The sequence below is a fragment of the Pogona vitticeps genome, chromosome 8, assembly GCF_051106095.1.
Source record: "Pogona vitticeps strain Pit_001003342236 chromosome 8, PviZW2.1, whole genome shotgun sequence".
Lineage (NCBI taxonomy): Eukaryota > Metazoa > Chordata > Lepidosauria > Squamata > Agamidae > Pogona > Pogona vitticeps.
In genome coordinates, this window is record NC_135790.1 from 28,814,717 (window position 1) to 28,837,845 (window position 23,129).

The 23,129-nt window shown below is 47.9% G+C and overlaps 1 protein-coding gene across 6 annotated transcripts in view; it reads right to left on the reverse strand.

Moving 5' to 3' along the window:
* CADM1 (cell adhesion molecule 1) overlaps positions 1–23,129 on the reverse strand; it is a 239,261-nt gene that overhangs the window by 52,295 nt on the left and 163,837 nt on the right. For all 6 annotated transcript variants that reach the window (XM_072979365.2, XM_078379612.1, XM_072979367.2 and 3 more), the window contains exons 2-5: positions 8,926–9,072; positions 7,785–7,937; positions 4,816–4,953; positions 1,981–2,139 (exon numbers count right to left, since the gene is read on the reverse strand). In XM_072979365.2, coding sequence (XP_072835466.2) covers positions 1,981–2,139; positions 4,816–4,953; positions 7,785–7,937; positions 8,926–9,072 — 597 coding nt within the window. The remainder of the gene's footprint in view (positions 1–1,980; positions 2,140–4,815; positions 4,954–7,784; positions 7,938–8,925; positions 9,073–23,129) is intronic.

The following is a 23,129-nucleotide window of genomic DNA, read 5'->3' on the forward strand; positions in this document are numbered from 1 at the left end:
GCTTCCCCCCCATGGTTAAGCTTCTTCGGTCAGCCCTCACAAAGGTGCTAATGTATTATTAAAGCTAATGGAGCTCTACAAGAAATGTTAATGGACATTAAGTTTGCATAAATGAATTACACATTAGCACAGTAGCGGGACCGCCACAATCTGCCAATTTAGGTCGTATCTGATGTTTCCTGTTTTCCCATTACGTCCCCAATACTTTCATGCAATATGAAAATTGTAAGCAGAATGCTCATAATGGAACAACATAATGAAGTAGAAGAAATAAATTAACACGAGTTGAGGGGCGGGGGAGGGGGAGAGAAGAGAGCAGCTCCTTGTGTAACGTTACGGTTGAGCTGCATATACTGAAGGCATTCTGAATCACTTCCGGAGTGTCCTGCTTCATCTCTGCTCCTTCACGAAAATGGCGAGGCATTAGAGAACCGCTGTCTGGTTAACTGCCGCCTCTCCTTACTTGGAGAAGATCTCAGGCCTCTGAGAAACATCCTGCTGGGTGGGTGCCATCCTGCCCCCTCCAATGCCAACCCCTTCCAGCTGTGTTCCTGAGGCATAGGAGATGCCTGTGAATCTGGGCATGGTTCCGATGCAAACACCACACAGCAAAGTGCTCACACCCACCCCTTGCCAGAGCCCTGGACCACCTTCTGGTTCTCTAACACCTGAAATCAGAAAGCACCGCTGTAAGGCTCAAAACCGTCCAGTCATCGGGCGGGATCTGCCATTGCGTTATCCCTGTTTCGGTACGGCCTGATTCTGTGAGATCACACGGACCTGCGGCAGAATCCTTCCCGTCCCATGGACGGACAAAGACATATTTCATCGGATGGGAGAGTGAAAAGAAACGGAGCTGCTGATGAAGAAACATAAGCGCCCCTATCTCAGGCATGTTGATTTGCCAATGACAAAACCCTCTACTTGGACACAGCATTCAAGAGAAGATCAGGGCAAAACACGGAAGAGGTGGTAGATACATTTCTGGATGAGGAACGTCAGAGACTGCCTGGCTGGGCCTTGATCGAAGATGGACTGGTCATCTGCCCAGTAAGAGGCGGCAGAGAGAGAGAGAGGTCATGATGCTAGCCAACCTCCACAACTGAGACAAGAGCGAGAGTGAGTGGGAGGGAGGGATCATGCCCATCCTGAGTAAGGTCCTTGTGCGGTGGCTGCTCACACTCCAGACTGAACCCAGTCCCAAATTCAGACCTGCTGCAGAGCAGGGATCAAAAAAAAAAAGGGGGCCAACCAAGACTTTTCAGGGACTCTGACCTAGGCTACCATCTGTAAGTGGGTTGCCGTTTCAATCCTGCCTCATAGCTACCTACAACTTTCTGCCTTCACAGCACCTTGAAGGGAGACCTGCATAGGAACTTGGCAGAGGATCCTGTCCTTGCTTGGTTGTTTCAGGTCCTTCGCTGGTTTGAAACACCAGGAATCAAGGTATCCTTCTGGGTCAACCTCACCACATGGACCTGCAGGGGCTCCAGGTCTTGCTTGACCTCAGAAGCTGGTGCTTGTATATAGTTCCTGTCTGACGGCCTCATGTTTGGCTGGGGGAGAGGGTCCCCCCTTCGGGGGGGGGTTCAGTCCTAGCCCCCATTCTAATCAGCCTATACGTGAAACCACAGGAAGAGGCTGCTCGCCACTGTGGGGCTTAGGGGCCACCAAGGTGCTTGGCAGATTTTGTTTTAAATCATTTTAAGTCTAACAATCCTTCATTATTATGTTTTGTAGATTATTTCAATATACGTGCCTGCTGCCTTCCATACCATGTTTTAAGCTACCTTGAAGCCCTGAATCAAGAAAAAGGAACACTCCACATGTAATAAATCAATCAATAAAATGAACTTTGACCGCCAGGTCTAGTAGAATGAGGGGGAGCGGGAAACCCGCGAGCATCGTTGCCTAACGGAGGCCGCCCATCCTCTTCTCCGCCAAGCGGCTTCTCCAAAGGGTTGCGCTTCTGGTACTCACACAGCACTTCTAGGTAGTACTTGGCTTGCATGTCTTTGACAGCAGGATGGTCGGCCTGGCAGACCACAGGGACGCCATCGTCCTCCCGCTTGACCTTCAACGAAAGCTGGCTGGTCACCGTGTACATGTCTGACCACTGCTCCACTTCGGTTTTGCCGGCTGAAGAGAGGGAAAAACAACAACAACAACAAGAGGGAAAGCAAAGCAGGAGGTGAGTGGGAGGACCAATCCTTCAGACGCCAGGCCTACGACGCCCCATTTGTGGAGGATTTAACTCAGAAGCAAATGCCACAACCTTTGTACACTTCTAATGCAGAACGTCTCGGGTCCCTGTCTGTTCTTCCCATTTTTGCAAAAAATTAAAAATTAAAATTTTTTTGGGTTAATCTGCCCACCTATTCAGAAAACTCCTGCCCAGCCTCCCGCCCCCAAGTGGCCCCTTTGCTCTTCTTCTGAGCCTAGCTATTCCCCCTGCAGCCGCTGAAGCCTTCTGCACCCCTGCTTTTATTTCCTTGATGGTAAGACTCTGCCGGCATCTGAAAGGCCAACTGCACCCCTTCTGGGAACGGAAGACCGTAGCTGACAAAGATTCCTTCTTGTCTCGCCAACTGGAAGCGCTGCTGGGAAACTGATGGGCCAGCTCTTCCCGGCTGGTGGGAAGCTTCCCTGCCGGCACATCTGAAGGCGGGTCTCCGTTGCCAAAGGTGGCCGAGAGAGGTAGCCGCTTCCTGGCCTGGTATTTAGTCCAGGAAACACTTAGCTGGTTACGTTGGTGTGTGTGTGTGTGTGTGTGTGTGTGTGTGTGTGAGGGGAAGCCAAACCGTTTTGTAACGGAACCGAGCTGGCAAAGACCTGCTTCAAGGGACGGGGAAGGCGAGGAAGCATCTGAGCATGCCGTCTCTCCCTGGCTTCAGATGCAACGAGAAAAGAGGAGGCGGGGAGGCCCCTTCGTCGCTCAACACGGATCTACGGCAATCGGCCGCACGGATTAGGAACTCCAGGACGCCTTCCAAACCCTTAAGTCAATGGAGCCAGAAATACTCCACCCTCATCCTCCATTGCCACTGCCAAAAGCCATCATCAATAATTAAGAGGGAAAGTGACTCTGCGGATTTACATAATTAAAAGCAGTAATTAAAATATTTAAACAGTGGTACTGCCGAAAACCAACAAAAGGCAGCGGCAGCGGGCGGGGGGGGGGGCGGGCAGAGGCACCCTGTGGAGCTCGCCCGTCGAAAGGGAGCCGGCAGGAAAGGCCAAGGAGAGGAGAGAGAGGAGCGGGGAGGCCCCCCAAGAATTTGGGACGAGCCACCGGCTCGCGGGGACCTGGCCTGCAGCCTCCCCCCCCGACACACCTGGGGGGCTCCAGGCCAGGGGCCAAAACCACCTCCTAAGTCAGAGGGAGGACAGGCTGCCTCTGGGGTGACTCCGTCTGGCCTTTCCCTTCTTTAGAGGGAAAGAAGGTGGAAGCAAATGAGAAGCATCAGAGGCAGAGAGAGAGAGAGAGAGAGAGAGAGAGAGAGAGAGAGAGAGAGCGCTCCATGGTTGCGGTCTCTGGCTTCAGAGCTAGCAGCTGGGAGTTCGATTCCCCCACGGGGCCTCCTTGAGAGGGGCTGGACTCCCTGATCCAGAGGGTCCCTTTAAGTTCTGCAGTTCTAAGGTGATGATGATTAAAGAGCTGCTTGCTTGCTTGCCTATGGAGCTGCTCACTTTCTGGCGAAGGGAGGGCTGGTAGCAGAAACTAAAAGGCAGCTTTATGTGCCAAAAGAGTCTCTCTCTTCCTCTCTCGAGCTGGGTGACCAGACCAGAGGCGAGGGCAGGCCAGGGCCCCTCCTGCTGGCCTGTCATTTCGCCGAGCTGCAAAAGGGGCTCCTTGGTGTTTTATTTTGAGCAGCCGTCCTTTGCTTGTGCTCTAATTCAGCTGCGAGCCCCCCCCCCCCGAGCAGCCATCAGGCTGAACTGCAGGGTATAAATCCTCAAATAAGTAGATTGATCCAAAACTTCTTTGTTTGTCAAGCAACCCGGAGGCAATATGGATCGTGGGCAGGGATTCTGTTACCTACGAACGGTTCTAGGAACCAGCAAGTCAGCACAACCCTTTTAAGCAGCTTGGGAGCCTCCAAGATCCAGGGTGGCTGGCGTCCCCCGTGTAGAGGGTGATCCTGGGTCGCTACAGAGGTCGAGGGAAAAGGGTGGATGATGCACAGTCCTTGCTGCCACTGGAGCCAGGAAAACACCGGCGGCAGCAGCACAAGGAGGGGCTCCCCGAGAGCACTGGATGGAGAGGAGCCTTTGTGACAAAAAAAACCCGGAAGGGGAGCTGGTTTCTGTAACAGCCAGCTGAGAATAAGAGGGGCGTGAGGATGGGACGGGGGAGGAAACAGACCCCAAACACGCTTAAAAATTACACAGGTCTTCCTCCCCCCGGAAGAAAGGAATGGGAAACCACCCCTGAGCCATCTCTACCTGTGAAACCTTGAAAAGGATCGCCAGAAGTCAGAATCGACTCAGTGGCATATCACTACTCTAACTGTTTTGAAAACCTTTCGTCAGCGGCCGGTAGGGTCCCTTTGGGCGCTGGAAACGACACAAGGAGTGGGTGGGAGACGCAGTGGAGCGGCCCTCGTGCAGCTTCGCCCAAACGAACTTGGGGAGGACAGGCATAGCTCCTTTCGGTCACACGTGGGGGGGGCGACCGGATGCGCAAGTGGGAGGCCCGCCGCGGGCTTTCTGCCTCGACGCGGCCAAAGTCGAAGAGCAGGGATCTGCCCTCCAGAAGGCGCCCTCCTCGCCCACCCCCTTTCCCCTTCAATGGATTTAGGAGGGCTGGTCTACCAAGGAGCGGCTTGCTGCCTTTGAACCATCTGATCGTCGTCACCGGTCGGCTGGCCATGGCCGTGCAGTTCAGCTCGATCTCCTCTCCTTCCAACGCCGTCTCCTTCTGGTATTCGATCCTCAGGTTGCGAGGGGGCACTGGAAGGAAGCAACATCGGAAACAAGGCAGGTCAGGGAGCTGCGCACGGATACAGAAGCGAGGATGGAGGGATGAGCCTTCCCCCCCCCCCCGTGTAGACCAGAGGAGGAGACAGACAGACCAGAGGCGAAAAGCTGACCATAGCCTCCCCCCAAGTGTTGTTATGCTCACAGAGGCCCTTTCCCTTCCACACCGCCTTGCGTTGGCCTCCTCTGTCTGTCACATGGGCCAACTCCAATATCCGGCAGGCTGCACTCATCAAGAAGGCACCCTTCAGGGATACAACGATAAAGGCAGCCCCACTTCCTTCCCCCCCAGGCGGCTGCAATGGCATTGCATTGCGTGCCCCCCCTCCCGGCCACCCCAAAAAAGGTGGCAGGCTTGAGGGATAGACAGAACGGCAAATATTCTGTCCCACCGTGAGCGATCCAGGCAACTACAAGTATGTCAGCATTAAATGGAGCTTTAGAAGAGAGATTTATTCTTAGGCACACATTTTTATTTATTTTCCTCTGATTATTCTGATTAAGCAGTTGGGTGACTCAAGTATGACTAATAAGTGGTGTTTTTGATGAAGAAGTGTGTATGAAACGTATCAGGTGGCAACGTGAATTCACTGCTTCTCCTCGAGGCGCAAAGGAGGGGGCATGTTTTTCAACCCTGTGGGAACAAGACAGGAAAAATACAAGTGCTCCCTGGGGGCCTCTGGCAGCACCTAACCAGGAATTCAGGGGCTATTGGCCAGTATCTGTGCAGGCCAGATACTCAACCCGAGTGAGGGATGCCGGCGGCTCATGCAAAGGCTGCTGGTCGGCTCCTTCCTCCACCAGATTCCTTCTGCCAGGCAGAGGGGGATTAAACAGGCCAGTATCTGCTGAAATCTCTCCGCAGAACTGAACACACACCTACTAAATATCTAGTTTGGGTTACATGAGAAAAAAAGGGAATCATAATGCAGCAGCGCTGAGAAAGAACCCTCAGCAGCGAAGGGAGCTGAACTTGAAATTCATACTTCCAGATAATTTTAAATACCTTTTCAATGTGTAATGACATACTAAGAATGGAATCTCATTAAACTGCGGGAGGGGAAAGGAGCAAGAAAGGAGAACTTCTGGAACTAATCAGCAAGTGTGATCTCACACCGTGATGACTTGTGGCGATCCAGGCTTGTCTCCTACCGGAATCTTGGGAAGCCACGGATGGGAGGGTGGGGGAGAGCCAGGCTTCCTGGAAAGTGGGCTAATCCTGCAATTATGCATGTGCTGAGATCCTTGGGGCCACAAGTACTAAAATGACACTCATACACCAGGATCCCTCTGGTGATCTTGGAGGAGGAGAAAGGGGTGGACCTTGTTAGATCGCCATGTCGTGCGTGAAGAAGGTAGCGGATGGGTGTAGCCTTGAGATTTAGGTTGCATGTCCTCCAGAAAGGAAGGAAAGGAAGGGAGGGGAAAGGAGGAAGGAGGGAGGAAGGAAGGAAGGAAGGAAGGAAGGAAGGAAGGAAGGAGCTGATGATGGATAGAAGGAAGGAAGGAAGGAAGGAAGGAAGGAAGGAAGGAAGGAAGGAAGGAAGGAAGGAAGGAAGGAAGGAAGGAAGGAAGGAAGGAAGGAAGGAAGGAGCTGATGATGGATAGAAGGAAGGGAGGAAGGGAGGAAGGGAGGAAGGAAAGAAGGAAGGAAGGAAGGAAGGAAGGGAGGGAGGGAGGGAGGGAGGGAGGGAGGAAGGAAGGAAGGAAGGAAGGAAGGAAGGGAGGGAGGGAGGGAGGGAGGGAGGGAGGGAGGGAGGAAGGAAGGAAGGAAGGAAGGAAGGAAGGAAGGGGAAGGGAGGGAAGGAGGAGGAGGAAGGAAGGAAGGAAGAAAGGGAGATTACGTTCAAGGTTCTCTTGACTACAATTAAGCATGCAGAGATATCATCACTGTGTCAAGAGGTGGAACAGCCTGCAGATGTACATAATCCTTGATTTTTACATTTGCATCGGAGACCACAACAAATAAGCAACTGTACTTGACCTTTATTATATTGTCTAAGATTTATTCAAGCAAACATAGAAGCTCAGAACAAAGGAGCGAGGACCGCTGATTCCCTTAACTGGCAAATATATTTAACTTGTAGATTATGTTTTGATGACAGTGTGGCTTGCGGGAGGCAAATGTCAAGGTCTTGGGGGGGGTGGGGGCACGACACAGCGAGAGCCCTGGAGAAGTGAAAGCGATGCTCAAGGCAGCTTCTTCTTCTAGAAGAACCGGCCATGACAAGAGCTCCCCTTCAAGACTTTGCCCCTTCCTGTCCCACACACTCAAGATGTGATACAAACATTTTCCAGTCCTTAGACTTTGTGTGTTAGTGGTATATTATTTTTAGTGTTTAGTGCATTGTTTTGTTGTAGTCCTGTTTGAACTGTTTGTACATTGCCCAGAATAGCCCTTCAGCGTGAATGGGGCAGTACATAAATTAAACTGATGGATAAATCAATCAATAAAATAAGAAGAGAAATCTGGAATGTACCAAGGGAGCAGTGCAGAGTTTGCTTTTAGAGATGCAGCAACTTACATCCTGACTTCTCCCTGTTCCGTGGATTATAAGCATTTCTTTTTAAAAAAACAACAACAACCCGCAAGGGTTCCCATCCTGCCCTTCTGACCCAAAGGCCTGGAGAGGTATTGCCAGGGTCTTTGGATAACAAAACAAGGAATGGCACGCAGCAGGAAACCTTGGGTTTCAGGGCTTGAGCTGAAGGCGATGCTGCTACTGAAAACGTCCAAGAACCTAGCCTAGCTTTCACATCCCTCCTGCCTTCTGCTCTCCAAATAAGCCGAAGCCGGCTCTTACCGAGAACCGTGATCGTCATGTAGTATTCCTGCGGGGGGTCCGTGTACAGTTGGCAAAAGTACCTTCCTTCGTCCGAAATGGAGACGTTGGTGAGCGACACTCTCAGCTCGCTGCTGGAGAAATTCACCAACTGAAACCTGCTGTCTTTCAGAGCTGTGGAAGAGACACAGAATGGGAAACTCCAAGGCACAAGGCAGACGCTGCGCACTGGGAGCATCACCCTCGCACCTTCCCCTAGGATGCACACAAAACATTAAAAAGAAAAAGCCTGGAGAGGTGACAACGACACTGACACACAGCAGGGGGCATCACCCTCTTTTGCTCCATCTTGCTGTTTGGACTAGTTTTGTTACCATATGGATCAAAACAACACAGCTACTTGCCAATTAGTATCATTAACCAAAGGAAATGCCCTGTACCATATAATGATAATTGTAGTCATATAGCCTATTTGCCTTCTGCTAAAAACAACAACAAAACAGAGCAAATAACGGCAGGAATTCTTTAGCAAATTGATGACCGCTACGCAAACCATCTCTTTGAGAATTGGAAAGTCCATTAAAAGCAGTTCAGCAGGGGCCATGCGATTTGTACCTGCACATACTACACTGTTGTGTTAATTTAGCAAGAAAGAAGGCAGGCTTCCCACCTAGAAGTTAGGTGAAGAACCAAAGGTCACCCAGTCTGAAATTAGCAATATCTTCTACTAGTTAAGTTTCTAGATGCACCACAAAGGCTTTATTGCATCTTGGGCAGCTGTAGATGTTGCCGCGGAATTAAGGAAGGTCTGGCTTTAAGGTTTCACCCTCCAAAGAGGGACAACCAACCATTCCTGAATCCAATGTGGCGCCCGTCCTGTTTTGCCCGATTCAGGGTTTTTATTTTGGCTAAAGATTTCGGCATTTAGTTGTAATTCAGAGTAAACAACTATAATCAATTGCTATCACATTGAAAGATAGCCTGACTCTTAAATGAGACCACATCAAGGCTTTTAATTAAAGGGAAACAATTATGACTGGCTGCCTCTGCCAACCTACAGAAGAGAAGACTAAAGCCTTCACACATCTAACATCAAATTTAAAAAAAGAAGGATTCAGTATCTTTTTTGATCAAGATTGGCCACCAACGACACATAACTCACGCCGGAAATCTCTGAAATAAATCGTCTGTCTGTTGGGATTCAAGAGCTGAATCACGGAGTCGTCGCTGTTTTTGACTCTGCAGCTGATGGTGGCCACATCGCCTTCGATGACGGTCACGTCTTCTGTCACCAAGTTCTGTCCATCACCTGAAGGCACAAAAAGGAGAACAGAAGGCAAGTCAATCAACAACTGCTCATTTCGTTACCTCACAGGGGTTGGGTCAAGATGGAAAACACCAAAGATCCCAAGAAAGCAGCAAATGAATAGCCTACTGGAGAAGTTGGTACATGAAAACATGTCTACACAACTATAGGTGACTGCACACAGGGGTTGAAACTAACCCTGATTTGCCAATTTCATTTTCTAATAATACTCTCTCACTGTTCTTCACACTGAACAGCACTGACCTCCATCTGCCCCAGCTTATGGCTGCCACACGTCTCTGCTTCCATTTCAACCTCCCACCCATGTTCCTTTTCATTGAGATGAATCAGTGCTGGGCAATTATATGCACTTTTCCCATTGAGCCAAATCCAACAGATTAGACCTCCACCCCACCCTTGGAGGTTTAGTTATTGGAAAACTAAGGTGATTCTCATAGATTCATCAGCCAGAATCCTACAGTATTTGTCTTTGTGTAACATGAAGTGTCACTTCCGTAGATCTGCCAGACAGAATGCCGACACAACAAGGACTGCTCAATGCACCCATGGAAGTGGGCTCTGCATAATGCTTCCATCTTGATGCAATTGGAGCTGGCACTTGCGTAAAAAGCAAGTTGTACAAGCATACTTGCTCAACAGGATGTTCAGCCACTGGGTCTGTTTTACTGGGGATCCACCTATGGATTCAGCCCCATATTAATACTTCGAGGCCTTTAGGAAATCAAAGCTCATCATGTGCATTTAACCAAGCAAGTAATACAATCTTATTTTACAAAATACTGCTCTTAACATTGTGGATCGTTGCCCAGTGAAATGTCTTCATACATTTATCCCTTAGTAGAAATCAAGCAACAGGAACTGTCTTGGTCCGTGCTGGAAACAAAACAAAACAGAATCCACAGTTGGACAATGGTTTTTGTAAGGACCGAAACAAATGCACAGAAGTGTGCAAGCTTTCTGGAAAGCTCTTTTTGTCAAGCCAGGCGGTACAAAAAACAAACAAAAAAGGCAGGAGAAACAGAAGGGCTGAGCATTGTTAGGTGTACTGGATACCTGGCTTACTGACCAGTGACTTGTTCAGCCTGAAACCTTGCAGAATAATCTTGGAACTGCATTGCTGGAAGAGACCTTTTCGGTCATCTAGCCTGGCCTGTCAAGCAGACCCAGTGGGGAATCCAATCCCCCAAACTCTGACTCTGCAGCCAGATGCCTAAACCAACCCCCAAACTGAGAAGTCAAATCACAGATGTCACAGCAAAAATGCCTAGCCTAGCTTCTGAACCTTTTCACCTCTTCCTGCATCTCTCTCTCTCTCTCTTTTCCTTTCTTGCTTCTGCCCCATGTTGGTATTACTGAACTAGGTACTTCTTGATTGCTTTTTAGAAAGAAGAAATGTTAAGCAATACAGAGCATTCTTACATAAAAGATGCTGTTTGATTAAAGACTGGTATTTTTAATTAGCTGCTGATTTTGGATTAAACATTAATGTATACATCAGGTACTCAGAGAGACATTACGCTCAACGTGGCTCACAATGCAAACAGTCAATAGCAGGGAACTTTGTTTCAACAACTGCGCACACAGCGACTTTGCTGGCTTGGAGGTGCATCAGGGGTAGGGAAAGATGGCTACTCGTCTTTTAAAAGGATTGGAACAGGAACACTGGTTTTGCTGAATGTGCCAGAGGATCTGATGAAACAACAGTCAGCCAACCACCTGGCCATGCTTCTGTTTGAATGAAGCTGTTCCTTCGTGAAAACACAGCGACGTAAATCACTGCCCAAAGATGTTTCAGCGGCTGCCACACACCAGCCCTCCTTATAAAAACCATACTCTTGAGAAGACAACCATTAACTGTATTGGACGTCACTAACGAGAAGCTTTACGAGAAGCCTGAGTAGGGAGGAAAGACAAACACACACAAGCACTACCATTATTGGGCTAAAAATAGTAGGCGACGTGCAGAAAACTGCAAGCTAACTCCATTGGGCTTGTCACTTCACGGCGCTGTAGAGGAAGAGTTGGGGCTGGCGGTGTGCGGGAGAAAAGAGAGCGAAGCCGCGCTAGAGCCGAACAAGGAAAAACAAGCATGCAGGTGTACAGGACAAGACACATCCGAATTTCAGCTCAAATAGGGGCTTCACAAGCTGGAAAGTTTAAAAACAAGGCATTACATGAGGCTGCATTCAAGCACAGGTTAAGGTCAAGGAAAAAGGCAGGAAGATTGGGGGGGGGGGTTGTCTGGAGACTCCCACTTCCCAGGTTTCCACTAGGCTTGCCCTGAGTTGTTTCTGAACCATTCGACTCCTGCAAGGTCTCATGGGGAGGGGGGTAAAAAGGCCCCAAATGGCACCCCACAAGCCCTTCCTGGTGGGTGTCTCTCTCCTCTTATTGCCTGTGCTTCACGTCCTTTACTACAAAACACAGACCTTTACATAAATGCATTTTTACATTGGTTATGTTCCTTCAGGTTGGGTTTTTTTTTTGTTTGTTCCTACAATTTATCGAGGGTCCAATTATGCACTTCTAGAGCTGGCAGAAACAGCACTGACTGTTAAGTACCTTGTTTACGGCTCCTTTCTTTCCTGAACCCCCAGCATATTTTGCTGCACAGGCAGAACTCATTCCGTGGCAATGGCCTGCCAAGTCAAACCGGGGTGAGAGGGGTGGGGGGACCAGACCCATTTTTGCCATGTCCTCGTGGCACTGAGGGCTCACCCGACACACAGAGATGTTCTTTCGGGGACCCAGTGAAGACCTAACTGGTTGCCTGGCCATCTGAGGAGCTGTTTTAATCTAGCTGGCTCTGTTGATAGCACCTTTATCTATCATTCGATTGTGTTCATCCTTGTTTGGTTCTACTGGGATCCTCTTAAGGTCTGAGGTGTGTAAGCTGGTTATGGACACCCTTGGGACTGAAGTATGGAAAGAGAGGTCCAAAGCAAGCCAATGTAAGGAGAGTCTGTGTAATATTGGCCCCTTATGGAGGCTGTTCATACCAACATGAATTTCATACCAACGTTCATACCAACAAGAATTTGACCCAACTCCGGGAGGCAGTGGAAGACAGGAGGGCCTGGCATGCTCTGGTCCGTGGGGTCACGAAGAGTCGGACACGACTAGACTAAACAACAACAACGGAAGCTGTTGCAACTCCACGGCCATTGCACTGAATTTCGGACACTCTGACCCCCACCAAGTTACACCAACCACAAGAACCCCGGATGCATGGGAGAATCCCAGGGACGACTTCTTCTTCCCTCCCTCTTTGGGGAGGGTGTCACCATCCATGTACTGGCAGGAAGGAGCAGGCAGGATCAATAATGCACGGCTCCTGACGAGCAAAGTGGAGGAGAGAACGAAGTGGCACAACATACAAGGCAGTCGGAGAATCAGCACTAGAAATGCCACCGTTTCCATTGAGCACAGAAGCTGGTCTGCACCGGGTACTACTTTCTGCTTGCTATATTTAAATCACCAGATGACACTGTGGAAGTCGAAAGAAATAGAAGGAAAGCTTTTCTTCATTTACTCGCAGTGAACTAAGGCGATTCCTTGCAGGCAGAAGCTCTGAATACAGCCTCCCACCTCCACCCCCTCCACATGCCCTATTTTTAATGAACTAATGCCAGGGCGTCAGCTGTAATATCCCAGAACACAGAACTGGTTAGCAGGAGAATTGGGGCCGGGAGAGGAGGGATGGACTCAGCCATCAAGAGTATTCCCGCGTCTATGCTCTACAGGCAATGCTAGAATCCATCCAAAAAGCACCAACTTGCTCATGACACGCAATGAGAAAGAGGACACCTGAGAGGGAGGGGAGGGTCCATGAAGGACAAACCTACACCCATTGGGGCAGAACCAGCCCCCCTCAAGCTTTTGGCTCTGAAATGTGTAGGAATACATCTGCCATCATCCCCAACCAGAGAGTGGGAACTGGAGTCCAACACCTCCAGAGGGCAGGAAGAAAGGCTGACATGGATCCAACTGAGCGAGAAAGAGTGATGATCTCCGTTGGTAGAAGAGAGCTCCTTCTCGCCGCGTTGTGGCTCTACCCCTTCAGCAGCTCCATCACTCAGGTTTTTTTATATAGTGCCATCTGATACCCCAATGAGCATATCCTTCACTTCAAGAATTGCCAAAATGCCAAGCATCTTTGAGAAAATGAAATGGCGTATCATTTCAGCTAGCCTTTAAAAAAAAAAAGGACTGAGTTTACGGCATCGACTGGGAAAACATTTTAGCATCCTCATGTTTTATACATCAAGTGCAAAGTTTGGTCTACTACAACCAACCCCTGAGACACAGCTGTCTAAAAATTTAAGCGATTGAACGGCAAGCCGTGTTTAGGAAGTACGGCGGCTTTAATTCAGTATTGGATTTAGGCCATTCTTCTTTAAATCACCAAGCCGAAACACAATGGATAATGACAAGTATAGAAGGAGGCTTTGGGATGACAGCCCGGCTTTTGTGAATAGGCATTAGCCCGAACACAATCCATATTCCGGGCTGGCAGCGTCTAGGAGAGTCAGGCAAACAAAAGTAAGTCCTCCAAGCGATGCTGGTATTAATTGGTAGAGGTGGTTTTGTGAGGCTCATTAGCACAAATGTTAAAAACAAAACAACAACATCTCACAAGTATGTGGAAAACAGGTCTTTGAATGCCCCACGAGTAGCAATGGCCAAGAAGGGAAGCCAGCTTTGCTAATGGCTGAAAGATTTCTGGCCGGTGAGAGGGTAGCTCTATGCTGACAACTTGACCCCAGGAGCAAGACATGGGGTGTCAGTGGGGAGCTTTGGGAAGGAATCAGGCGGCTCGATCCAGGTTGACCCTTGACCTCTGCCCGATACAGCTGCTCCTGGTCTGCTTCCGTTTGCAAATAGAGAATCTACTTTTGCCAAATCACACTGCTGAGGAACCTGTAGGATAATCTTGGACATGCCGGCAAACTAAAAATTAAGTGTGCCACCAGGAGGGAGGGGAGCCCACAGAAAACATTCACCCTACTTCCACACAACCCCCAATAAATACGTAGCTCACGACAAATTAAAGTCATTAAGATTCGATTTCCATCTCAGCAATTATCAGCAGCATATTCTTTTAAACATTTACTTTAAGACAATCCTATCTTTCAATTCATTAAGCTCGTTCTCCCATTTATTGAGCTCTATATCAAATCAAAATCCTATTTGAATTAATAAGAATTCTGGGGGAAAAGTAATTGAGAAATAAATGATCTGAGGTTCAAACTGCTGAAGCTTTTGATTATGAAATTCTGCACAATTAAAACTAGCCACAGGGTTTTTTTCCCCACCCACCCGCCTCCAGAATACTCCTGGCAATGGAAGATGCTGATCAAAGCAGCCCAGGGCCGTGTACCGGCCGCAGAAGAAGTTTTTGTAATGGGCTCGCCATGGTTTGCAATTTCCCTTAACCAAAAAGAGAAGAACACCCACTTTGTACGTTGACACTGGCTGAAAAATGAAGCCTGGTTTGCTTCCTTGGAAGCTGCTGCTTTTTCCCTGCCCGAGAAGCATCACAAGGCAACTCAAGACTCATATTCTCTCAAAAAATTAAAAGGGTGATTAAACTATATTAGACGGATTAGAGGTAGAGAGAGAGAACTCTTCATTCACCAGCTTTGGCCCAACTTCCTTAAGGAAAACACAACACGATGATTAAGCCGAGGATATTCCATTACAGTAAACAGTACGCCTTGCCAACTGGGCTGAATTTCTGTTTCAGCTTTATTAACACCACACCATATTGCAAGTAAGGGGGCGGGAATCCCATGAGCCTCATGGTGCAATGGTTAAACTGCAGTACTGCGGTCAAAATTCTGCTCAAAACATGAGTTCGATCCTGGCCTCAGGCAGATGGCTGAAGGTTGACTCAGCCTCCCATCCTTCCAAAGTTGATACACTGAGTACCCAGATGGTTGGGGGGGCGGTGGCAGTGGTGGGGGGCAATGTGCAGCCTGCATAATGAAACTGTAAACCACCCAGACAGCTTTTAGGACTATGGAGCAGTATATAAGGAGCATATCTGTATTCCCAAAATAAATATTGGTATTTTGAAGACTGGGCATCAGGTGCTCGGGGAACCACAGGGATCCTGTGTTTGGCCTTCAAGTCTGTTTTGAGACCTGAAGCTGTACTAAAATATTCCCTGAATCAAGTCGATCACTGTGAACCTGGATGGGTATCAAGATCATCAGGAAAAAACCTTCTGAGGCTCCTGTTGCTTGAACACCTGCTCAATGTTAAGTGTACGAGGAGGATTTTTGTCACATTCAAATTCCAGAAGACCGGGTCCACGTGTGGAAGCATCCATCACTGAATAACAAACTTCGGAAGTGCTTGCAAAAATTATGCAATGTATACTGGTGAGCATATACAAAGGGTGTTTAATTAGCACACACAGGGTTCTGTACCAACAATTTCTACAGTTAACTAGCCAGGTCATTCAATAGTTCTACTAATTAATACCCCACTAGTCCTCTAACCCTTGGCCCTCCAATGAGTGAAATAGGTGGTCTTCAGCCCACTCTTGGTGGATCTGCTATCCCTGTGCACAAATACACCTTTGTATGTGTGAACGTGGTAGACCAGGAAGTAGAAGCTTCTCTAGCAGAGATGTGCCACACGGATGCCAGACAGTAAAGCAGCAACCCATCTGGCCGACAAAAATCATGCTGGTTAGTTTTAATTTACTAAACAACCCTGTTCTTGCAGTATAAAAAATGAGACTGGCAGTCATTTCAGTTAATTTCAAAACATTCAGTGATAGCGGCCATACACATTGTGTTAAACATTTAATTTGTGATGCATGGACGTTTGTATGATGTGTGATAAAATACGTAGAAAGCAAAAGCCCAAAATGAGGAAATCCACTCAAGAACACCAGCATCACTGAAGAGTGAAGAGTATCTGCTCATATTTTTAGCATGTGTCTTTATGGAAAGCAAGGTTGGCTGGTTGCTCCCTTAAGATGCTCAGAGATAAATCCCATAGTTACGAGTCAAATGGAGCAAATCCACTTAGTGAACTTAAGTCAACACTTACATCAAGTTCTACTCATGCGAAGACTCGGGACCAATGAATGGATGTAAGCCATGAAGAACAGTGGTGGATCTGGATTTGGATTCCAAAGACAGAACTGGAAGCAGCCGGAGCCTTTCTATGGCAAAGAGGTGTTCTGTAACTCACTGGGCAGAGACAGATCATGGACCGATGGTGAGGGCAAAACCATTTCTAACCATTTGATGGTGCAGTTGGAGTAGCTCAACTAGAGGGTTGCAAACATAGAAGAAGGGAGAGGAGAGCCAGCTAATGCTTGGGCTTGCCCTTGATTTTCAGCGACTTCCGCCAGCACTTGCTGCTCGAATCAAAAGGCATTATGGGCAAGCAGGGCCCTGAAATGGATCGCCAGGGTGCCTTCCTCCTGGTCCCCCCCCCCATCCCTGAAGGTATATTTCAAGTGGTAAAGAATGGCGCACAATGTGTTTTCTGGAATTTGGCAGCTAGTTGCATTTATTTCAAAGTCTGTTGTTTTGTTTCCAGAACCAAACCCATCAAGAGGATCTCACAGCCAATAAATTGAGACAATAGACCTTAATTGTTGCCAAGGAGATATTATTATGATCTATATGTAAGTGGCCATTTCGCTGATAGAATGCAAAGTCCCCACTTGTTACAAAGCTATCATCCGAGTGTGTATTTAAACTATTGTCATGCTGGATCGTATTTACTATGTGTTCTAATGATTCCAAAGGAGCCATTATGGTCTATTATGTGGCTTACATATTTAAACGGCATAGTTAAAAAGCTTTTGGAATTTAAAACTAATCAGAAAGCCCATATAGTGAACATCTAAGCTTGGAAGATAGGATTCTAACTTGACATTAAAAATCACAATAGCAGATTATTAAAAAATAATAATAAAAAACAGATGAAGAAGAAAGAACACAGATTATTATGTGTTCCATTTGTGTGTAATTAACTTTAATTGAGGAAAAATCTGTGCATTGTGAATATCAATCAGAAACATTTTCATTCTCCCCCAACTAGATCTGCTGCTCTCACAAAATTGCAGGAATTCTCCAGACAGATAATGGAGACATTTTCTGCTTCATCCCAGCTCCTGTTCATCTTTCTTCTACTCACAGGAACTTTCCTGATGGGTACTTAAACACGAAGGAAAGTTCCTGAGAAAGGGGGCCATGGCTGGTCGCTTTCATACCTGCATCTTTTGGGCACCCTTCTGGGCTGCTGGCTAAAGCTTCTCCTTTGTACCAGCGGAGTGAGAAGCTCAGAGGCAGACAGGAAGAAACGTCCGGGCGTTGATATGCGGGTTACTAGCACCTGCTGTATTTAAATTCCATTACTTATGTGGCCTGTACTGTTAACTGAATTAACAGGAGCTGCTCTCGCGTGAGTGTGCAAAAACGCCATGGGATTTCCGGGTAAATGAAAAGGCCTTCTTAATAACTAGGTCACCGTGAGCTAATAGAAGGGATAGTGCAATAGGCTGATCTAAAGAGCAGAGTTGCAACTGCCTTTGTACACCAGCTGTGCTTCACGACTGCCTCTCTTTACCTTTAGGATAGTTCACAGACATTTGGTTGGTGTGGACCCCTGATCTTCCCAGGTCCTGCAGACATGCTGCCAGCATCCCTTGCTTCTCTGGGGCCAAACTCATGTTTCTCAGCCCATGGTTCTCCCCTGCGTTGTACTGCGTTGCAAAGACTCCTGCTTCTCCATCTCACTGCCTTTCGGCAGCCCCTGTTCAGAAACACTGCCCGTCCAGAGAGGGAAGTGTGGCCAGCTGCTAGCCACCCAATGGAGGCAGCTGCCCAGGCTCCTCTGTCTGGATGGCCAGTGCCCCTGAAACAGGAGAGTCCTGGATACCCGTCTGAGAGCTCTGGGGAGACTCGTGCCTTCCCCTGGATGAAAGAAATGTCAGTTGTTAAGCACGGCTGTCTTTAAACCCGAAGGCGCTCCCCTTTTCCTGTGGCCAAGCGAAGGGCGGCTGGCATTCTGCAAAGGCTATTTCAAGCCAGGCACGACGGATGCCCCGTTTTCCATCTACCACGGCCAGAGGATGAAAGAAATAATGCTTCACGACAAGCCTTCCTTCTTCACCAGTTCTACAACTACAACGTCACACCATGATTGTGCTTGAACAAGAGATAAAGTCACTCTTTCTGTACTCTAACTGGAACCTTAAAGCTTAAGTCTTGCAGTTGTGAAATTGTGACCTTGAAGAGGGACAACATCACACCATACAAACAATGGCCTCTGATGTTTGAGGTGTCGAGGCAGGAATGAGGTCGAGGGGAGGCGAGGGAATTCCACCCTGAAGGCCAGTGGCTGAACTCGGAGTGGGCAGTTCCAAGCTGCAAAACCAACAACTTCCAGAAAAACAAATGGGAACATAAAAAAGAGCTTTTTTCTTTTGGAAAGAGCAACCGGCTCCGTGTGTGTGTGTGTGTGTGTGTGTGTGTGTGTGTGTGTGTGTGTGTGTGTGTGTGTGTGTGTGTGTGTGTGTGTGTGTGTGTGTGTGCGCGCGCGCGCATGGCTGTGGTGGTGTGTGTGTGCGCATGCGCATGGCTGTGGTGTTTCCAAGCATCTGGGGAACGAAGCTCTAATCCTGGCTTTTTCTACGTTCTCCCTTCTTCTTCTAATATACTACTTTTTTTTAAATGTCCTTTTTATAGGGCTCCACTGTTTTAGTATATTATTTTACTGCCTCTTAATGGCTGCTGGCTCCTCTGGGTGCCCTTGAGGTGCCCATATGCCACGGAAGTCTCCCCTTCTCTGGCACCCCTGCATGCCCGCATCCCTTAGGGAAACCATATCCATTTGGCAGATGGCTCACATATTTAAGCCTGTTTTATGCAATTTGACTGAGACATTTCAATTTCAGCATTAAAAAAAGAGGTATTTTTAGAACTAAGAAAAATACATTTAGACGCTTCATTATGCCATCAAATGCTGAACAGGGTGGTAGTGAGCACTTCGTGAGGATGCATCTTCTCTTCTCCAAGCTGTGAGCGTCCTGTTCTCATCTAATCCCATTAGCTTCAGACAAACAGTCCTCTGTATTTCAAAGTGTGATACGGTGGGATGATGCAGTTTATATTCCAGAAAGCTCTGATCACTCAATAAAATAAATTAATGAAAATTACTGTCAAATGCAATAGAGCTGTTCTGTTTTAAAAGGCTCATGTGCTTATCTCGCCTGGCATATTATGACCAAATTTGGGATGTCGACTTTAGGAGGGGATGAAACAGAGAGGAATTTGTTTATACAGCAAAACTGAGAATGGAGCTGTGAAGTTATAGTATTCACCCAGGCTCTCTGCTGGCCAGTGGGGAATGAGGGGGGGGGCAAAGCTTCAAAGGGTGGCTCAAGCCTTCACAGAGGTTATAGCCCAGTAACCTGGATACTGGTCCAGAAAGGCCTTGGGTCTCCTATGGGGAGAAAGAGGAAGGAAGGAAGGAAGGAAGGAAGGAAGGAAGGAAGGAAGGAAGGAAGGAAGGAAGGAAGGAAGGAAGGAAGGAAGGAAGGGAGGGAGGGAGGGAGGGAGGAAGGAAGGAAGGAAGGAAGGAAGGAAGGAAGGAAGGAAGGAAGGAAGGAAGGAGGTGGCTACAGTGGGGAGATCATATTTCAGGACTGGGGAGAAAACCTACCTGCACCCCAGCTGAACTGCACCCCTGAAAAAGAACATTGTCTTTTCTGATCCCCATTCTTCTTCTCACCCAAACTGTCCCTTTCTCCCAAATCATCATAAAATCATCATCACATCTATGAAGTTGCTTGAAACGGTAGCACAAGACGGAGGCATTAAGCCCTGTGGGGCGGTATATAAGCAGCATGCTTTGGTCTTGCTCTCTGTCTGTCTGGTCTGTCTCAACTCCCCAGGGAGCCCTGGACTCCTTTCCCTCCAATGATTCCGGATCCACATCACCCGTCTATGAAAGGATAAATACTTGCCCCAGTCTCTCCACTACAGAGGTCCTTTCCCACATGCTTAAAACTCAGCTTGGATTTTTCTACCGTCTTCGGACGCCACGCAACTCCATCGGCTTTGCAAGTGCCAGAAACACAGGGAGCCCCTCGACCCGACTAAGGTTTCCTTTCCAGCCTTTGGCCCTGAACGGAGGGGACGTGGCTGATTCGAAAGACGGTACAGAGAAAAACGGGAGTCCCCGGGGAGGGCAGAAGAGACAGCCTCCTGCCAAGGGGGGAGAAGACAATCCCCATTTTGCCATCTTGTAAGTTTTGTTTAAGACGATCATGACAGAAGGCTGGACCCCCCCCCACATCTGGATGGAAAACTGTCAGACTATGTTTTTTTTTTTTTTTAAAAGAGGCTCAATTAAAATGAAACTACAGAGAAGAATGGACAATGTGTGTTAATTGTGCTGACAATGTAAGACATTTGCTTTCAATGGAGTTAATTTAGTGACATCTGTTCGTGGCCAAAAGAATGAAAAGGACTATTTAAGATAAGGCTGTCAGCAAGAAACGCATCCACTCCCGGTGGCTCCGATTAGCCCCTTCCGGCCAGAATCCCAGAGAGAGACACAGAAATGGCCCCGCCTGGCGCATGGCAGCCTTTTCAAGGAGGGGGAAGCGACATGGATGATGATGGTGGTGCTGCTGTTGTGGATGATGACGGCAAGAAGGCACAGGGTGTTTTGGGGAGCCCAAGGCTGTGGGGGCTTTGGCATCCTGTGAGGCAAGAAAGGCTAATATAGGTGTGTGCGCTTCTTGCCCCCTCCCTCAGTCTTGACCCTGATTGTCTTTACACACCACCGAACCTTTAATAGTACCGTGTGTTTGTGCATGCGGACGCACACACACAGAAGCAAGGATGAGGGATGGCAATAATGGGAGGAAAAGACAAGAAACGGGCAAAGGATCAGAAAAATGGCGATGCCTGGGGAAGAGTTTCAAGGGAACCCTGTTCTCCTCCTGCCCTGGTGGAAAGGGTCACCGGTGTGGGCCAAGGCGGGGAGCCAGGAGACTGGTCTGGAGAGGCCTTCGATCCGCTGCAAGGTCAAGGTTCTCCTCCTGCGCAGAAGCAGAAGCAACCCAGTGACTTGACAAGCCTCAGAGCCACCCCCGAGGCTGTCTGTGTACCATGCCAGAAATAGTAGCTGCAGACCACGGTATCCCATCCGAGGAGGCTGGATTCGGTCCACCCGCCTGTGCTTATTTCTTCTTCTTCCTCAAGCGCGCTCCGCAGGAAGCCTTCAATGCTGCCAACGGCCTGCTTTTACATCTCTTGCACAAAACGTATTTTGTTTCTTAAAATACTCAGATGGAGAACACTTGGAAGAACAAAAGGTGCTTTTTCTCTGACTCACCGCACTTTGTGAGAGCTCGCTGTCCTTCATTACCTGAGCCAGAACCCGTCTTGAAGTGAAAAGTTCTGAACATTGAAAAAGGTCAAAGAAAAAAGAGAGACCGAGTTCTTAAGGGAAGCCTTGCAACTTGTTCCGCTCATTCTTTCTGCAGATATGACTCGCTTCCACTTTATGGTCGACTTTTGTTGAGTCATAAAGCTGGCCGATCTTTCAATTAAAAGGCTCCCCCTAAAACACGAACACACAGTGACGGGTAAGTTTCTGTAGCCTTTCATCTTTTCTCGGCCCCATGAATAAAGGACTATGAACGGAATGAACTCCAGGATGAAGGAGAATTACTGAAAAGATGGGGAAAATAGTAAACAGGAGTCCCTTGAGAAATACTGGATATCAAACCCATTTTAAAAAACCCTCCTGCAAAGAGTCTCCTGACATGTTTCAGGTATTCCCTCTCTGCAAGACGGATCTCAAGACCTTCATTAGCGACTTAAAACCCACCTGGCACCCAATTCACACTGCCTTCCTGGCAGAATTGGGACTGTTCTAGTAGAAAGAGACTGACATAGTCAACTGTACAGAAAACACAGTACAAAACACTTGGATAAATAAGTAAGGCAGCAGAGTAGAGGGCTATCAGATCATTCAGTTCTCAGCAATGGCATCACCTGAAAACCAAGGTGTGTCTGCAGAAGCTGGAGGAATACCTGCATGGTTTTTTTTTGGCTGGGCTTCCAAAGATGCTTTATCAGCACCATACTATCCTATGATACTGTTTCATGATTCAAAAGATGCAGTGCATACGACTCTTCTGTTCAACTTAGAGTGCCTCTCCTCTACCAAAAAAATGAAATAAACCAAGCCAAGCCAAACCAAAATAAAATAAGTAGAAGCTGCAAAATCTGGTGATGTAACCTGATTACAGGAGCCAGAAAGCTGTAGGAAAACAGCCATTCTTAGGTAACCAGACCAGGTCATAAAGTTGGCATAGGACGGTACCTAACCCTTTGGACATTCCCAACTGTTCCAAACCTTGGCATGACCTTTGTAAGTGTTAACAAAACCACAACTGAAAATATTTTTAAAAGGAGGAGTCCTAAGGAGCAATCAAAGGGCACCAAAATGTTAAATGCAGGAAGAGGAAGTAGTAAACGTAGCTTAACCTCTTTCTATGAAGACTAATAGGTCTCTTTGACTGCAGACCTCTGAAGGTCTTCTGTTTGCCCTCTGAAGCATGCTAGTGATACATGCGACACTTTGGGGCAGAGGAGGATGTTCAACGTGTTGAATTGAATTGCATTCAGCTCAACGATTTTGTCTCCTGGAAATATCAAAATCCCTGCCTTGGATGTTTACAATACCTGCTTCAAGGGCATTCATTAGGGCCGACAGCCTGTGCGTGTAGAAATCTGGCTGGGAGAAAGAGTCTCTCTATATCGCCCAATTCATTTCTCCTGCCAACAAGAGATGCTGAAAGCTTTCCAAATTAAAGCTTAGATCCGACATGATGAGCAGGAAGGTTCTGTGTTGGAACACATCCGATAGACTCTCGGAGGGTATGTCACCATCCACTGACATTACTAGAGAAATGTGTGTACGTGTGCACGGGCACGTGGGTGAGTGGGTTAGAGGGGGTGGCAGTGAAAGAAAGGGAGACAGAGAGA